The sequence below is a fragment of the Heterocephalus glaber genome, unplaced genomic scaffold, assembly GCF_053883595.1.
Source record: "Heterocephalus glaber isolate CG9 unplaced genomic scaffold, H.glaber_assembly_v1.0 deba00000122, whole genome shotgun sequence".
Lineage (NCBI taxonomy): Eukaryota > Metazoa > Chordata > Mammalia > Rodentia > Bathyergidae > Heterocephalus > Heterocephalus glaber.
Window position 1 is genome coordinate 76,257,079 of NW_028258138.1, and position 17,781 is coordinate 76,274,859.

At 53.1% G+C, this 17,781-nt stretch overlaps 1 protein-coding gene and 1 long non-coding RNA gene across 5 annotated transcripts in view; one reads left to right on the forward strand and one right to left on the reverse strand.

Annotated features, from left to right (window-relative positions):
* The window catches only part of LOC101707873 (uncharacterized), a 12,167-nt gene extending 8,378 nt beyond the window's left edge, over window positions 1-3,789 (reverse strand). The window contains exon 1 of the long non-coding RNA XR_001183804.3: window positions 2,965-3,789. This is a non-coding gene — a long non-coding RNA (uncharacterized LOC101707873). The remainder of the gene's footprint in view (window positions 1-2,964) is intronic.
* Csrnp1 (cysteine and serine rich nuclear protein 1) lies at window positions 3,112-15,848 on the forward strand. 4 transcript variants are annotated; one of them, XM_087216433.1, is made up of 5 exons: window positions 3,112-3,130; window positions 10,711-10,950; window positions 12,832-13,091; window positions 13,402-13,716; window positions 13,811-15,848. In XM_087216433.1, exons 2-5 carry the CDS (start codon window positions 10,746-10,748, stop codon window positions 14,789-14,791), a joined length of 1,761 nt encoding a protein of 586 aa, XP_087072559.1. In that variant the 5' UTR covers window positions 3,112-3,130; window positions 10,711-10,745; the 3' UTR covers window positions 14,792-15,848. The 4 variants fall into 4 exon arrangements, with proteins under 4 accessions (XP_087072559.1, XP_087072557.1, XP_004835291.2 ...); XM_087216431.1 differs by lacking the exon at window positions 3,112-3,130 and adding an exon at window positions 3,154-3,172; XM_004835234.3 differs by lacking the exon at window positions 3,112-3,130 and adding an exon at window positions 3,799-3,969.
* The last annotated feature ends 1,933 nt before the right edge of the window (window positions 15,849-17,781 follow it).

The window sequence follows — 17,781 nt, forward strand, 5'->3', positions numbered from 1 at the left end:
TTGTGACTAAAGTTCGGGCCAGTCTTTGGAATCAAGCTCTCAAGCTGTCCGGGATGCACGGAGTCCACATACTGAGTGTCAGGGCTGAACTGCTGCATGCTCACTCCGTGGAGGGCCGAAGAAACAAAGAATTGTTGTTAGCACCGGAAGCCTCACCAGACCATCACACTAATAGATGGAGAGAAATCTTCGCCAGTGGAGCCCATTGGATATAGACCCACAGATGAAGGCTGAACGCTGGCTTCCTGTCCAGAACTGTGGCACTAGGATTGCCATTCTCCCATCTGCCTGCCTGCCTTTTGCTTTTTAAAATTGCTTTGTCAGGGTAAAACAGTAAAATGAACAAATCTTAAAAGGCCTTGAATTTCACTGGGAATGTAGCTAAGTGATAGAGCACTTGCTTAGTATGTATGAAGCCCTGGGCTCAATCCCCAGTATTGCAAAAAAACAGAAACAACACAAAAATTAAAAAAACTTGAAGTTTTACATAATGTATTACCTGTCCATTCACTACCCAGGTCAATATGTAGAACATCTCTTGCACCCCACAGGGTCTCTTGGGCCCCTTCCCAGTTTTTAAACCCCTTCAAACTTCAGTTTGCCTGCATTTAAACTTCATATAAATAAAGGAAGTAACAGTCATTACACTTTTATGCCCGGCTTCTTTTTTTTTACTTTTTTTTGGTACTGGAGATTGAACTCAGGACCTTACGCTTGTGAGGCAGGTGTGGAGCCACTGAGCTAAACCCACGGCTCTTCTTCTTTTTTTCTTTTGAGACAGGGCTTCAATATATAGTCCAGGCTGGCCTTGAACCTGCAGCAATCCTTCTGCCTCAGCCTCCTGTGGGCTGGTATAGGTGTGCCTGGCTTCTTCTAAACACTTTTTTTTTTGTACCAGGAGTCAAATTTGGGGTCTTGCACTTGCCAGGCAGGCGCGGATAAATCCTGGCCTCTAAACACAGTATTTTTAAGATTCATCCATGTGATTGTTGGAGACAATGCTTTGTTCTTTTCTATTGCCATGTTATATTATATGAGAAATCACAGTTTGTTTCCACTCACCTACTAGTGAACATGTGAGTGTATTTACAGTTTTTGGCTATTCACACACACATAAAACTGCTCTACTGTTCTTGTGTAGGTCTTCAGGCGGTTACAAGCACTTTCTCTCCTCTGTGCAGTGTACTGAGAAGTGCAATGTCGAGGTCATACAGTTCACCTTTGTTTAATCTTAGTAGGTACTGACGAATTGTTTTCTAAGCTATTGTGCCAGTTCACTCTTCTGTCAACAATGTCTGATGGATCCCGTTAATTTTCAATCTTGACATATTTGCTATTGTTAGCCCTTTCATTTCAGCCTTACTGATGGGAACATATCATTAATATTTGTTTATTTATTTATTTTGGCTTTTTTGAGACAGGGTCTTGCTATGGAGTCCAGGCTGTCCTTGAACTCACTATGTAGCCCAGGCTGGCCTTGAACTCACAGCAATACTCCTGCCTCAGCCTCCTGAGTGCTGGGATTGCAGGTGTGCACCACCACGCAGGCCTCTAATTTTTAATTTCTTAAAATTTTTATTTAAAACTTGTTAAAATTTTTATTTACCTAAAAAGGGTGGTCTGTGGATGCTAAATGTTTGAGAAATCTGTAGGACTCTTCCAAGTTGCCAGAAATTCCCTGATGTGTGGGTGTGTTTGCCTGGATCTGTGCCACAGTCACAGATGGATGCTGCTGAGGCCCCACCCTCCTGGTCTTGGAACAGACCCTTTACTTCCCCAGGAACAGGAAGGGTTTAGTTGGGATCCCACAGGGAGATGTTTCCCATCACCATCAACATCTGGGGAACATCTGGTGAGCCCATCCTGGGACAGGCAGATGCTTTGCTGGAGAAAACATATCACTTATTCGCTTATATTTTCCCTTAATCTCCTCTCCTCCTCTTCTCCCACAAACCCATCACCCAGCATGCTCCCTGCTATAAGCCTGGACTCTAGTCCTTGCCAAGCCCCTGCCCTGGTTTTGGTCCTGTCTGGTTTTTCCAATCCACAGCCCAGCAGGATGCAAACCTAGGTAGCCTGGGCCTGACCCTCTTTACCTCCAGTGCCCATGCCACCCAGCTCCTTATCAGCAAGCAGCATCTTCCTGAAACCCAGTCAAAGAAAGGTCAGCAGGTGGGGTTCTCCAGTCCAATGTCCCCATTTTACAGATGGAAAGAGGGAGTCGGAGAGAGAAAACCAAAGTAAAATGCCATTTCTAGGTCACAGAAGCCCCTTTCTGCTGGGGATGGGAGGCAAGCAGAAAGGCAGACAGGGAAAAAGGTTCTTTGGAATCAGCAAGGTCTGTAGCCTGCAGCTGCAGGGAGACCATGACTCTCATCCAGCTCTGTAGACTTGTAGAGTTTTTTCCTTTTTTGGTGATACTGGGGGTTGTACCCTGGGCCCTTCACAAGGAGTTACATCCACACACACTCCCCCCCCCCCCATTTTTTGAAACAGATTCTCTTGGTAAGTCACTTAATTGCCCAGGGCTAGGTTTGAATTTGAGGTCCTCCAGCCTCAGCCTCCCAGAGTGCTGGGAATATAGGTGTGGATCACCATGCCCTGGCAGCTCTGAGACTTAAAGCTCCTTCATGAGCAGCCTCAGCCATACCAGCAGCTTTGATTTACCAGTGTTGAGGACTCCTCCAAGGCCGCTGCCAGCCCTGCTCCCAAGGAGTCCCTGGAAGCTTGGATCCAGACCCCCAGACACCTCGCTTACATCCCTCAGGTACGCCACGCAACCCATCCAGGAGGAGAGGCCTGAATCTTCCCAGCCTGCTTTCCTCCTGTTCTTCCCCAGAAGGTAAAGGGCGGAGGACGAGTCTGGCCCTCTCTACACACACCTACAGCTGAAGAGGGGCCCTCGCTATCCATCGCCTCCACCCCAGATGTCACCCAGACCAGACAGGTCACCCCCACCCGCACCGTGGAGGCTGCACGGAGCCCGCGGGGCTGGGCTAGCGCTGGTAGTCCTCATCTAGGACAACAGAAGGACCCAGAATGCAGCGGGAGCAGGCTGGTGGTGGTGGTGGTGGGGCTCCCTGAGGAGGCAGTGCAGGCTGAGCCCAGGAAGGCTGGCGTAGGGGTTCAGGTGAGCGGAAATGCGTGCCTAGCTCTGAATACGCCGCAGCAGGTGAGGCGAGTCACTCAGGCCTAGGTAGGGTGGGACCGGCGAGGGGAAGGGGGCTGGGACTTGCACACTTGCCCTGCACAGCAGCTCGGGAAGAGGTGGCCCGAGTCCCAAGAGGCTCGGCTGGAGCAGGGGCTCGGCCCTGAGCACCGCCGAAGGTCAGGCCCACGGGTGACCGTCCTGGCCCAGTGGACTTTCTGGACAACCTGGGGGTGGGCGCCGGAGTGGACTGAATCTCAAAGAGCTGCCTCTGGGGCGGACAGAGGGCGTGTCAGCGCCTAGCTCAGCCACTCCCGCCCCGCGGAGCTGCGCGCCTAGCCGGGACTCAGTCTACCGATCTGCAGAGCGGGGCGGTGGGCGACTGCAAGACCCAACTCGCTCGGCCGGCGCCTGGGAAGAGGTGAGGCGCGAGGCCAGCGAGGTGGCGTGGCCAGGCGGAGAGCGGCGGGGCACTGCCCGGGGTCAGAGTCCGCCAGGAGGCCGCGGCCGCCGTGCCAGGCCGGGGTGGGGGCGGGGTCGCGGGCGGGGCGGGGCTTCAAGGGGGTGCCGCCGGCGGGGCGGGGTGGGCGGGGAGGGGCGGGGCCGCGGGCGGGCGTGCGTCAGCGCCGTGAGCCCCGGAGTTTTCCACTGACGAGGAGGGCGGAGCACGGGCGGGACCGGACCGTCAGTCTCCCGCTGTCGCCGCCGCTGCCGGACGTGGGACTAGGGTGGCCGCACGAACGGCTGAGCGCAGTAGCCGGGCGGGGGGAGTGCCGAGCCAGAACGCGGGTCAGACGGGTCGTGGAGCCCCCGGAGCACAGGTGAGCGCGGAGCCCGGGCCGGCAGCCAGACTGGGCAGGGGGCGTCCCGCGCGGGAGGCGCGCCGCGGCTCGGCCGGGCCGTTTGCTCCCCGGCACCGGGTGGGCGCCGGGACCTGGGTCGGATTCCGCAGCCAGAAGGCTGGCGCCGCGGGCCCCCGTCCCGTCTCCTGCGCCGCCGCGGCCGCCCGCGACGTCCCGGCCCCCGAGATGTCCCCGCGCAGGTGGCGGGCAGCGGGGCGCGCGCGACTGCGGGTGAGGTTCCCTCTGACCCAGCTGCCTAAGAACTTTTCACAAGTTCCTTGTGTGGCCGGAGCAGGAGCGGAGATGAGTGGGTCTCCGCTCGGCACGGATCTGGAGGGGGAGGGCTGGGGGGAGGGGTGTGTCGTGCGTTCACCTGTTTGTCAGTCTCCGTCACTGCAGAGGCCACCGCCGTGAGTCACGGGGCGCAGCTACACCGGCCACCCGCGGGCACTCGTAGGTCCTCTCCCACGCACTGCTGTTCCCTCCTTTGCACGTACTTCCCCTCGGTCCTCAGTTTCCCCTCCCCGGGGGCCTTTTCCCAGTCTCGCAGTGCTGTGATGCCCACACCACCGCCACAGCCACACACTTAGTCACTTCTGCTCCCAGTACAGTCACACACAGCCAAGCCCACACTCCCGACGCTGCCCACCCAACACCTCCACTGTCAGTCTCACAGCCCTCGAGAGAGTAAGGAGCTCGTCACTCTCCGCCCCCAAATCCTTGACAGCCCTGCCTTCTTACCGCTCCACACCCAAGTAGCCAAGTCCACCCCCCTTTCTCCTGTGCCCTTGTTCTGTCGTCTCTGGCTCTGGCATCACTAGCCAACAGGTCACACCCCATCCAGTCCTGGTGCTGAGCCATCTTTTAAAAATGCAAATGTATTATTGTCACTCCCTACTTAAATCCTCCCTTGGCTTCCTGTGCCCTCAGGCTAAAGTCTGCCCTTTTGCCCCTGGCCCTGCCCCTTCCTAGGCTGTCCCTCCTCCACACTTGACTGGCTATCCTGCTCCCCAACCCCCTCACTGGTGCTGTGCCCTGGTGGGGACTCTACACCCCTTCCTCAAACCTGCCTCCACCTCCAGCTGTACCCTTCCTGCCCCATCCCTCCACCCCACCACCCCCACTGTACAGCACCCTCCAGCTCACACTTCAGGGGAGCAGTGTTGTAGGTCTTGCTCCCTTTGTACCCAAATATCTGCCACAGATTTTGGCACATAACTAGAGTTTAGTAACTACTGTATTTTTGAATGAATGAGTGAGTGAATGAATGAATGAATGAGTGAGTGAAAGGGACTTGGCTTAGGTAGGAGCAGTTATTGTCAGGTTCAGTTTCCCTTCTGCAGGAGCAGTGCCTCTTGCAAACATTTGGCAACTACCCAGTGCCAGGCCCTAGAGGCTAGGCTGAGGAACTGTCCTGTCCCTCAGATCACTTTCTGAGCGCCGGGTGGGGGAAGGGTGTGCCAGTGCTTCCGGGCTGCTGAGGCAGCTAGTTTCTGTGGGACCATTTTGCCTGGAGGTGTTTTTCCCACATCCCAGGAAGTAATTCTGGAAGGCCTGGGGTCATGTGACCCCAGGTGTTGGAGGGAAGGACTGGCCAAGGCCTGGGGTTTTGAGGTTAAAGGACACATTCTTCGAATTCCTGGAGGGGTTGAAGGCACTGAAAGGTGCCCCCTCCCTAATATCAGCTCTGGCTGTGAGTTGGGGCACTGGTCAGACTGTTGAAGTGGGCTGAGAAGTTGATGTGACTTTTCCAGGGCTGGCCTCCCTCTCCCCAAAACAGTCGTTAGTTACTTAGTGCCTGGAGTGAGGTGTCCTTTCCTGGATTCACATAGTGCAACCTGAGTGTGTAGCCAGTTGTGGCAAGTAGGCTGGGGAGGTGTCCCCATGGGCTGTCAGCGCCTGTGTGGTGGCTGGAGGGCCCAGTCAGATCTCGGAAGAAGCCTGGTTTTCTTTGATTTAGTCCTTGTCTCTGGGGCTTCTGGGGTGTGGTATTTCTGTTGGAGCCGGCTCCTGGGAATTGCTTTTCCTTCTTCCAGGACCCTAAGAGGGGGGCTGTATTCACCCCGGGAACACTGCCATGGTCAGGATCTTGATTCCTGGGTAGCTGCTGAGGGCCCCTCCCCCACCCTCTGACTCACTGTCTGACACTTTTCTTGGACTCTTTTAACTATCTTTCATTCCTTTTTCTGCCTTGGCCTCTCCTTGTCTCTGGCTCAGACCTTCTGTCTCATCTCCTGCCTCTGCCTCTGCCTCTGTAGCCACTGGATCCCCAAGCAGGACAGAGGAACAGGAGATCCAGGGTCTCTCCTCCCTTTTCTTACCCCAAAGGAGGATCAGGGAGGAGGTAAAAACTCTCATTTGATTCCAGATCTGTAGATCCTGAGAGAGGATTCATCACTTAAACCTGCAGCAGGACTGTAGTCTTTGTGTGACTCTTTCCCTTTATGCAGCTTTGGAGGTTGTAACCTCTTTCTGTGGACATCCCTGACCTAGAGCTCTGGTGTCCGGCCTGAGCCTTCTCCCTTGACATCTCCCTTTGCTCTTGGGGAGTGGGGACTCTCCAGAAATACTTGCACTGGTGCTGCCTGCAGCCTTGAAGCCTTGAACTTCCCTCTCCTACCCTCAGAGCCGTCTTTTTGAGATTGTTCTTTTTTTTTTTTTTTTTTGGTACCAGGGATAGAACTCAGGACCTTGCCCTTGCAAGGCAGGTGCTGGAACCACTGAGCGGAACAACTGAGCTAAATCCCCAGCCCTTTGAGATTATTCTTGCTGGAATCCTTTGGCACAGGCTGGGAGGGGGTGGGCACGTGCCCCTCCCCCTTAAATTAACTGTTGGGAGCGGGAGAAGGTCACATTGAGACTTTGTGTGCATAAAGAATGCCTCTCCATGGATACTTGAGATGCAGGCTGGCCTGCCTGCTTCTGACCTTGTCAGGCACCCTCTCTGCCAGGCCCTGTTCTAGGCACAGGCACATGTGGCCAGGCACAGCTGCCCTAACCTTGTTGTGAGGTTGACAAGCAATGAGGTGGTTGCACGGTGGTCAGATAAGGTTGTGATGGAGAAATTTCAGGGTCTTTGGGAGCTGTCTTTCTTAGTTTGGGCTCCTATTACAAAAACATCATAGGATGGATGGCTTAAACAAAAGTTTATTTCTCATGTTCTCATGTTTCTAGACATGGAGGGGGGGTCCTAGATGAAAGTGCTAATCTGTTAAAGGTCCCTTCCTGGTGTGCGGATGGACACTTGTCTTTGTCCTCACATGGTAGAGAAAGAAGCCCCACTGCTATTCATGATCTTATCACCTTCCAGAGGCCCCAACTCTAAACACCATCACACTGGGGATTATGATTCAATGTAGGAATTTTAGAAGACCAGAGAGGCAGGGGGTTGGAATGGAGGACTTAGGATGTCTCTCTGGAGGTGACTTTAGAAAGGGAATGAAGCTAGATTGTTCCAGTTTGTGCAAAGGCCAGAAGGTGGCCATAAGGAAAACTGCAAGTTCAGTTGAGGTATAGAGAGGGGTGTGTAAGAGTCTTGCAAGATGAGTTTGGAGGGGAAGCAGTGGTCAGGCCTGTTTCAGCCTCAGAATTCTGGAGCCTAAGGGCAGTAGAGTGGTTATAAGCATGGGAAGGGCAGGTAGATATTTAGTTTAATATGCTCATTCTGACTGCAGAGTAAAGAACAGCTGGAGTGAGAGGTCAGGAGCAGAGACTGGGGACATGAGTGGCAGTGGTAGAGACAGAAACATGTTTAATTTTCTTTTTGTGTTATTGACAGTTTTTTAAAGGTCAGTGCATAGATCCATTGACTCTTTAGAGGGTTTTGCGTTTTTTGGCAGTCCTGGGGATTGAATCCAGAGCCTCGGCACATGCTAGGCAAGCAGTCTACCACAGGGCTCATCCCCAGTGGGGACAGAAACATGACCAGGGTAATAAACTTTTTTTTACATGGTGATAGGGATCAAGTCCACATCTTCATGTGTGCTAGGTTAGGGCTCTACCATTGAGCTATACCCTCAGCCCAAACTTTAAATTGATGGTAACCTGTGTAGAAGGCATAAAGTATATGAATCTTACACGTACAGCTAGATGAATTCTTAGTTTTAGACACTCGTGTAAACATTACCCAGACCCCAGAAAATTCCTGGATGACTCTTCCCATCGTATGCCCCTTCTCCTGAGAACCACTATTCAGACTGTGTCCATCACCCCTTGGTTTTGCCTTTTCTTGAACTTCATGGACATATATTTTGTTTCTGGCTTTCTTTCACCCAGCACCATGTCTGTGAGATTCATCTGTGTTGTGTGTATCCAGGAGCTCATTCTTTTTCTGCACATCACAGAACACTTATCGCTGTCAGAGAATTTGACAGGTATTCATGTAAACCTCTCAACCCTCTGAGGTTTTAAAACAAAGAATTGGAGACACAGGTGTTAAGGAACTTGCACAGGATCACCCAGCCAGTTAGTAGCCAAGCTGAGGTTCTACTACTATACTGGGTGGCTTCCAGGATGCTTAAGTCTGTGAGTGGCCTTGTATGGATTAAATGATTGTATGTGAACACCCGGGACTGAGTGCCTGGATTTAGATGGAGGGAGAGGAAGGAAGAAGTTGAGGATGGCTGCAGGTTTCTGGCTTGAGCAACTGGGTGGGTGGCAGTGCTGTTACTAAGATAGGAAACACAGGAAGAGGAACAGATGGCATGGAGGGTGGGGAACAGAGACAAGGGGTTCAGTTTGGGGCCTGTGGAATTGTATGTTTCCGGGGGAAGCCCAGGCAGACATGCAGAGTGGGCAGTTTTGGTCCTGGGGGTCTCAAACTGGGCATACTTAGGGAGGAATTCAGCACCCAATAGATGGCATTGGAATTAGCATGGGGTCCCAAATGAGACTGTGGTGGGCACAGGATGTGTGTTGTTTGTCCATGATGTGTGTTTCCTATGTCTTAGTATCTCAGTGTATGTGTATACATGCCTGACTCTGGATTGTGAATCCCCCATCTCCTGGGAGAGCCCATAGGTCAGCTGGGAGCTGAGTTGTTTTTGTTTGTGGTTTGACCCTGGGAAGGGGTGCTGAGCCTGAGAAAGAACCCCCGGAAACACCTGTGTAGTCTCTTCCCCCAGGCCCCTCCTGGGGCCTGGTGGGGGATGGTGCTGGTGGTGGCTAAGATGGGAGATTTTCATCTTTCTCTCCTTGGGGAAGGCTGTCCCTAGGATGAATTTTATTCAGTTAATCCATTAACAGCACATCCCCCAGGATTCAGGGACTCAGTGCGATAGGATGTTTGGAAAGAACACCTGAGTGGAGATAGCTTTCTGGTTGGTTTTTCCTGTTGTCTGTTTCCTGTGATGGGGGTCCCCAGCTCTGGGACCTCTCCTTTCCCCTTCCTCCTGGCCACCTTGTGTCCAGCACTGAGGGAAGCTACCCAGCAGCAGAGCCAAGGAAACTCTGCTCAGCCCTCAGGATTGAATCCTCCAGGGGCTCCCAGGGTCCAGAAAGGACTTACTTGCTGAAGCATTCAGGGGAAAGAGCCCTGAGCCCCTGCACTCAGATGAGGCCAGCCTGGCTGTGGTGTTGTTGGCTGCCTTCTTCTGAGGGCTGAGATCCTCAGGCTTGATCCTGAGGCCAATCCTGAGGGCCAGTCCTGAGGCTTGTCCTAGAGTGCTACATGTCAGAAGCTACAGACCGGAGAGACATGGGGCATCATCTTAGGTAGTTAGTTGAATTGTTAGAGATTTTTTTAGAGAGACTTATTAAGTTGCCCAGGCTGGGTTTGAACTTAGGATCCTCCTGCCTCAGTCTCTAAGAGTTCTGGAATTACAGTAGAATGCCACATCAAGCTTGAGGGTTTTTTTTTTTTAAGGTGGAAAATAACTTCCATATATGTGAGGTTGAGACAGGGATAGATACTAGATTGCTGGTGGAAGGCAAGACAGAGGTGAATTTTAAGATCAGATACAGGGCTCTGGTCACAGTTAGGCCTGGAGGCAAGGGACTTTTCTCCCTGTGCATGTGGGGGTTTCTGAGGGAAAATCTGAGAAGCTCCACCACAGGGAGGGAGAAGCTCAGGAAAGTCCTGCCTGGGAATGGGGCCAACGCTAAAGCCAGCCTGTTCCCAGATTGGATGCCCAGACAGCCTGGCCTGGGTGAGGGCCACTGCTGTCAGTGTAGGGTGGTGGGTCTGTATGGGTGTGCTGGGGCAGGGAGGAAGCAGAGCCACCATATGAGGGCTGTGCAGGGTGTGCGATGTGCAGATGGGTGCACACGCGCAAAGGCACCCAGAGGTGAGCGGTGTGAATCACTCTTCCAATGAGTCAGCTCCCAGGATTCCTGTCATGGAAGGATTGGGGCCAGGCTGGGTTCTGTCAGCCCATCTGTCAGTCTGGCTGCCTTCTGCCCTTGCCAGCATGGGTGTGTATGTGTGTGTAGGTGGGTATAGGAGGTAGTGAGGAACGGGCCTGGTGGTTTCCTGGAAGTCTCTGGGCAGAGGTTTTGGGAGGTGAAGGCGCCAGAGTGTGGAATTTTGCACATGATCAGGAGAGAGGGAGGTGCTGTCTTGTATCTCTGCCCCTAGAGCTTCTGGCTGCAACTGGAGGACCCATGCGAGGGTCTGGAACACTTGGGAAGAATGATGGTCACGGTGAGAGCCTGCCTCCTGACCTCTGTCAGCTTGCTGTTGCCGCTGGACTGCTACTGAGAACTTTCTCGATCCCATTCCAGGCTGTCTGTCCCGGCTCTCAGGACCTGATCCCGCCATGACTGGGCCACTGAAGAGGAAATTTGACCAGCTGGAGGAGGACTCTTCTTCTTTCTCCTCCTCTAACTCCTCTGGCTGCCTCTCTCGTTCCTCCTGCTCTTCGAGCTCTTCCATCTCCCCTGCCTGGGACTCTGACGAAGGCAGCCCTTGGAGTCAGACGCCCCTGCCTGACCAGAACTTCTGTGGCCCCCAAAGTTTCACCCGTGAGTCCTCTCCCCTGGGAGCCCCACCACTCTGTCTTCCTTCCTGAAAAAGGAAATTGGGAGGCCCTGGTCAAAGCCATTTCAGCCTCTGGAGGCCAGGTTCTTGAGCATGGCTCCCTACTGCGTCCGCTTCTCTGTCATGATAGAGTGGTCACTCTGGGCCTCCTGTTCAGGAACACTTGGGCCTTGTGTGGACGCTGCTCATTGGAGTGGCCCTGAAGCCTTCTCACCCTGCCCCTCCCTTCTGTTGCAGCTTCGTTTCTCCAGTGTGTACTCTGTCCACCTCCAAACTGAGCTGTGGAGGCCACACCCCACACATCCCTGCCAGGCCTGACCCTCTCTTGTCAGAGTGCTTTGCCTGCATGTACTGGGAAAGGTTTTTTTCTGATTTAATTCTCTTGTATAATCTTTTTTTTTTTTTTTTTTTTTGAGCCAGAGTCTGGGTGTGTAGTGTAGGCTGGCCTTGAACTTACTATGTAGCCCAGGCAGGCCTTGAACTCATGGTGATCCTCCTGCCTCAGCCTCCCGGAGTGCTGAGATTACAGGTGTGTGCCACCATGCCTGGCTGTTTACTGTTTTATGTGTATTGTGTATGTACATATATATGTGCAATATACCTTTAAAAATACTTTTCTTTTTTTCAATACTGGTGGTTGCACCCAGGGCCTTGCCACTGAGCTGCATTCCCAGTCCTTCAGTTTTTACTTTCAGATAGGGGCCTTACCTTGTCCAGGCAGGACTTGAACTTGGTGGATCCCCCAGCCTCAGGCTCCCAATGTGCTAGAATCACATGCGTATGTCACCATGCCTGGCTTAAAAAATGCTTTTAGTATGTAGACTAACATACAAACTGCAAACATTTTAGATGAGAAGCTTGGGTAGCTGGGTACAATAATATGAAGTTGAAATATATGGTCCATGATCCCAGCACTCAGGAAGAGGCAAGAGGATCGTAAGCCCAAGGCCAGGCTGGGCTGTGCAGTGAATTAAAGGCTAGCCTGGGCTATATAGTAACACCCTGCCTCGAAAAGCAAAAAGAAGAAATAGAAAATTGCCAATATTTGACCAGTTTATAAAGATATACTGGTATATGTATTGAATGTATCAATATGTAGAGAGCTTAGTAATCAAAATATAATCAGTGACTTATAAAGAGAAAGCCTTTATAGGCCTACTGTAAAACACAGAAACTATAAAGGAAAGGATAAATATGTATTTTTTGATTATCCAATCTTTAAAAATTGTGCAGAGCTGGGCATGATGGTACATACCTTTAACCCCAGCACTCTGGGAAGCTGAGGCACAAGGATTCCAAGTTCGAGCCCAGCCTCAGTGATTCAGTGAGAGCTTGTCTCAAAATGAAAGTTAAAAAAGGGCTGGGGATGTAGCTCAGTACAGGCCCTGGGTTCCGTCCCCAGTGCTGCCCTCCACCTCAGTTGTGTGGGTTGGGAATGTAGCTCCTGGGTTCAGTTCCCAGCAGCAGACTCACAAAAATAAGTAAATCTGTGAAATGTCGTAACAAAAGTGAAAGACAAAAATTGTTGCACACACAGATAGCTTGAATGATTATTTTCTATATCATATATAGAGATAATTAATACAAACTGTAGAAGGCTATACAAGGGACTGGCTGATGGTGATGGGAAGATGTTTAATCTCATGAATCCTGTCATGAACCGTGGACTGGGCAATGGTAACAAGCATGATTGACAAGGGCGTAGCGTTCAGTTTGCCAAGTCTGACTCCTGCCAGCCAGGCTGGCTCCAGAGTTCAGATCTGTCCTTTTCCAAGGCGTGGAGAGGCGGCGAGGGGACCTGCGGGGGGAGAGCCTTCGCCATCTCCCTGAAGCCTGCCTAATCCTCGTCCCTTCCCTGCTTCCAGCACTGCCCATCCTGAAGCAGGCTCCTCGGGAGCACTCACGCCGCGTAGTCTTCGATGGCATCACCGTCTTCTACTTCCCGAGGTGTCAGGGCTTCACCAGCGTGCCCAGCCGTGGCGGCTGTACTCTGGGCATGGCCCCTCGCCACAGTGCCTGCCGCCGCTTCTCCTTGGCCGAGTTTACCCAGGAGCAAGCCCGGGTGCGGCAAGAGAAGCTCCGCCAGCTCTTGAAGGAGGAGAAGCTGGAAACCCTGCGCAGGAAGGTAAGGAGAGCCCTCCCCAGCAGCACCTAAAGTCCTAACCTAACCCCGAAGCACCATGCATCTGCATCATAGCACCTGGGCCTTGGAGCCTGAATCCCTCTGACCTGAAGGAGGGGATGTGGATCTGTCAGGTTAGGGGAGGGTTTGTCCCTCTTCTGGGTTGTGACACAGGAGAACCTGTCTTTGCAGATGCCACGAGGGCAGTGTTCTGGCTGTGCTCACTGACGCACTGCAGTGCTAGCACATAGTGGACACTGGGGAGGGTCTGTTCCATGTCTGTGCTTCTCACGTCCCTTTCCTGTGGATGCAGCCTTCTGCAGCTGGGCTACTTGAGGCAGAGGGTGGCCACCCTCTCACAGTGGATGCCATCGATGATGCTTTGGTGGAGGAGGACTTGGCAGTAGCTGTGGCAAGTGGCAGGCTGGAGGAAGTGAACTCCCTACAGCCCTACCCAGCTCGGCAACGGCGGGCTCTGCTTCGGGCTTCGGGTGTGCGAAGGCTCGACCGTGAGGAGAAGCGGGAGCTGCAGGCACTGCGGCAGTCCCGGGAGGACTGTGGTTGTCACTGCGACAGGGTCTGTGACCCTGAGACCTGCAGCTGCAGCCTGGCAGGCATCAAGTGCCAGGTGCAGTGGCTGGATGGGCTGGGATAGGGAGCCTGAGCCTGCAGGGTTGTTGCATTCCACAAAGTACTCACTTTGGCCTTTACTTTCTCTGCAGATGGACCACACTGCCTTCCCTTGTGGCTGCTGCAAGGAGGGTTGTGAGAACCCCCAGGGCCGTGTGGAATTTAATCAGGCACGCGTGCAGACCCATTTCATCCACACACTCACCCGCCTCCAGCTGGAACAGGGTTCGGAGAGCCTCGGGGAGCTGGAGGCCCCTGCCCAGGGTAGCCCCCCCAGCCCTGGCGAGCCCGCCCTGGTCTCCACTCTCCCGCTGGGTAAGCCTCCTGTGAGCAGCGAGCTGGGAGACAACAGCTGCAGCAGCGACATGACCGATTCTTCCACTGCATCTTCATTGTCGGGCCCCAGTGAGGCCCCAGACCATCCTGTTCACTCAGGCCTGCCTGGCCCTGGCTTCCAACCTGGCGTGGATGATGACAACCTGGCACGGATCCTGAGTTTCAGTGACGCTGACTTCGGCAGGGAGGAGGACGAGGATGAAGGGGGTGTTGGGAGCCTGGACAACCTCAGCTGCTTCCACCCAGCTGACATCTTTGGTACTGGAGACCCTGTTGGGCTGGCCAGCTGGACCCATAACTACTCTGGCTCTAACCTCATGTCTGGCATCCTGGATGAAAATGCCAACCTTGATGCCAGCTGCTTCCTAAATGGTGGCCTTGAAGGGTTTAGAGAAAGCAGCCTCCCTGACACCTCAGTGCCACCCACCGTGGATGCTGGCCAGAGCAGCTCCGTGGACCTCAGCTTGTCTTCCTGTGACTCCTTCGAGCTGCTCCAGGCTTTGCCGGATTATAGTCTGGGTCCTCACTACACTTCCCAGAAAGTGTCTGGCAGCCTGGACAGCATCGAGGCCCCACACTGCCCCATGCCTGGCCTATCTCCACCTGCAGATGCCAGCACGTGCTTCCTGGAGTCCCTCATGGGCTTGCCTGAGCCAGCCCCTGAGGTCCTGGCTCCCTTTATGGACAGCCAGTTCGATGACGCTGCCCCAGCATCTCTGGAGCCTGTGCTGGTGTGAGGACTAGGGTGCCTTTTCCCTGCCCCAGGAGCCCCAGTGCTGCTTTTGTGTGATTTTGGGGCTCTCTAAGGTCTATAGGTAACAGTCTCCCATTGGCTGGCCCAGCCGCAGGCGCTCCTGGTTTCCTGCAACACTGAATTTATTTATTTATTTTTATTGACTCTTCTGTGCTGAAGAGGGTGGGGAGGGTGTTTCACCACTCAGCCACCTGGCCCTCCCGTGCCAGGAAAGAAGGCATGGCTCCTGCTGGAGCTTTGCAGACCCCTTTTGGGGGGGGTCTATGGTGTTCCTAGCCCAAAGACGGCGAGACAGGGCTAAAGTCAGCCACCGATGGCATCTTGTTTTGCCTTGAGCCCCAGACCCATGGGTGGCTGAGCCTCTGGACTGTGAAGACTGTAATTTATTTTCATAATTTATTTGGAGGCTGAGGTGGCTTTGGCTTCACTTCTCTGTCTGGTAGGCAGTACTGGGGGTGAGGTCCCTTTTGCACCCTGCACCCTGCCCTGCTCTGCCTGGGCCTTGATGTAGACCAGGGGTGGACTTGAGTCCTGTGGTCTCCTCTGTCAGCTGCCTGGCTCCTGGATGGCTGTGCAGGCGGGGCTGGGCTGACCAGCTGTGACCAAAATCTCCTCTACCCTATTTGGCCCCTCTGCTTCCTGCTCTCTGGTCCATGTCCCCTCTCCAAAGTCCACAGCCTTTATTCCCAGCCCAGGATGTAGGAGGTGGAAGCCAGGGACCCCAAGAGAGTAGGGGGTTTGCCTCAGAGCTGAAGCATGCTCTGGACTACCGTCTCAGGCTTTCTAGGTGCCACAGGCCAGTTGGTGAGGGTTGCTCTTTATGGCTTTCATGCCCTTTGTTTGCTGATACTGAATTTTACATCAATTTTTATATTGTCCCTAAGTGTCAGAACTATAATTTATTCATTTCTGTGTGTCTGTGCCAAGAAACCCAGGCTCTGGGCCTGTCCCCTTGCCCAGGAGGCCTTGCCAGCCTGTGTGTTTGTGGGAACACATTGTACCTGACCTGACAGGTACCAATAAAGAGGCTCTATTTTTAACAGTGTGGTCTGCATCAGTGGGATGGGGAGCAGGGGCACATCCCCGAGAGGTGGCTGTGTGGAGAGGACGGCCCGCAGGGTGGTGCGGACACTGAGGCTGTGTTGTGGGGTGGGAGGGGCACAGAGCAGATTGGGCCTCCTTCCAGGCAGGGCAGTCAGCTTGGAGGCAGGAAGCTGGCTGAGGCTGGCTGGGCAGATGGAGCAGTTTGCTCTTTGGATTAACCCGTTCCTATCCAGTAGTCCCTATCCAGTAGTCATCGTGAGTAGCAGTAGGGAACAGCAGTGGGGTGCTCTTCTGAGATGGGGCTCTGCTTGGGGTGGGTAAGGGCACCCTCCTTTCTGTAAACACTCAGCCCTTCGGGCCCTGGCCCAGAAGGTGAAGTCACACACCAGGGCAGGGCAGGGTGATTGGACGTGGCAGTAGCTCTGCAGCTGTGATCCCTGGGGACAGCACAGGAAGCTGCAGAACCTCATCTGTCTGCACCAGCCAGACCTGTCTGACCTGTCCCTAGTAGCACAAGTGGGCTGTGGTCCCAACAGCAGGCTGCAGCCTGCCTCCAAGGCGGCAGCCCAGCCTTGCTCTTCAGGAGTGATAAATTTGTGAAGATGCTAAGCAGGGACCAGCAAAGGAGAGCCTTTTCATGCTCTGATCCTCCACTTCTGATAGTCTGTCCTGGGTGCACTCATGAGCATGGACCCAGAATGACAGGCTCAAATCCTAGCTCTTGTACTACCTTGGGAGGTGACTCATTCACATTACCTCTCTGTGCCCGAGTTCCCTCAGTACTGTGCAAATAACGAACCCCCTAAAGTTGCTCAGTTCACATACGCAAAGCACTTAGGAGAGTGCCTGGAACATGCAAGCCCAGGTCCACATGTGTGACTTGTTTTCATGTTTCTGCCTCTAGGTTTAATTCTTTTTAACCACCTGGCCTGTCACCCTTTAGGTATTTGTCTCTTGCGTCTGCACAAGCATGGGCAGGACCCTGTGACCACAGCAGTGGCTATTAGAGGACTTGACCCTTGTTGTCTGGCCTGTGGTAGGGCAGCTGTCCCTAGAGACAGGCTGGCCTTCCTTCTGATAGTGGAGAATCCAGGTCTGTTCAGTTGTCCATCTCTTCCCCCTTCCCTGGTGCCTGGAGATCCCTTTGCGGAGACTGCTCTAACTGTCCTCAGGGCAGCCCTCAGCAGGCTAGGTCCCCTGGCTAGAAACCCCTCCAGGCCCCTACTGCATGGACTCAGCTAAGACAGGACTGAAACCTGCTTACTTCCTGATTGTTGGTCTCCTCAGCTTCTAGGGCCTCAGGGTCAATTCTTGGGGTTGTTACTATTTGTTTTTTAGATAAATGAAGACAACTTGGGTTTTACAGCAACAAAAGCATAAATGCACAATCCTTTTACACACTGCTTCTCAACTGGTCTCAACAAAACTGGGTTATAATGCAGATCATAGAAAAAGACTGGGAAAATGGCAGTAACCTGGGGAAAGCATTCCAGATCACCAGCTCATACCAAGAGGCATGCATGTGATCAGCAGTATGTAACAAAAACAAGGCTTAGCAACTCACGCTCTTCTGAAAGGGACATCTGTTCATTGTTCCAAACCTTAGTCACTGGACAACTCAAAAGCTCTACCATATTTGCATTCTACCCACACTAAGTGTTTTTCTTCAAATAAATTACAGCAATATGCTTAATAGTTAGGCCCTATGCAACAACACCTATGAATCCAGGAGTTTGTTGTGTTAGTTACTCTCCTCTCATACAAACACGATGTATAAACACTAAACCTATGGCTGGATTGGATCTCAGCATCACAAAAAAAAGCCCTTAAAATATTTGCTATCACTGGCAGAGTTGTCCCATGATTTGGAAAAAGATCTAGGCTAATGGGAACACTGGGACCCAGAGAGGGGAGGGGACTTGGGAAGGT

Bases quoted from the DNA above. Each gene is read 5' to 3' on its own strand.
- Csrnp1 (XM_087216433.1), top strand. From the start codon at position 10,746: ATGACTGGGCCACTGAAGAGGAAATTTGACCAGCTGGAGGAGGACTCT. The intron at 13,092-13,401 runs GTAAGGAGAGCC...CTGTGGATGCAG, and splicing joins TGGAAACCCTGCGCAGGAAG to CCTTCTGCAGCTGGGCTACT. The intron at 13,717-13,810 runs GTGCAGTGGCTG...CTTTCTCTGCAG, and splicing joins TGGCAGGCATCAAGTGCCAG to ATGGACCACACTGCCTTCCC.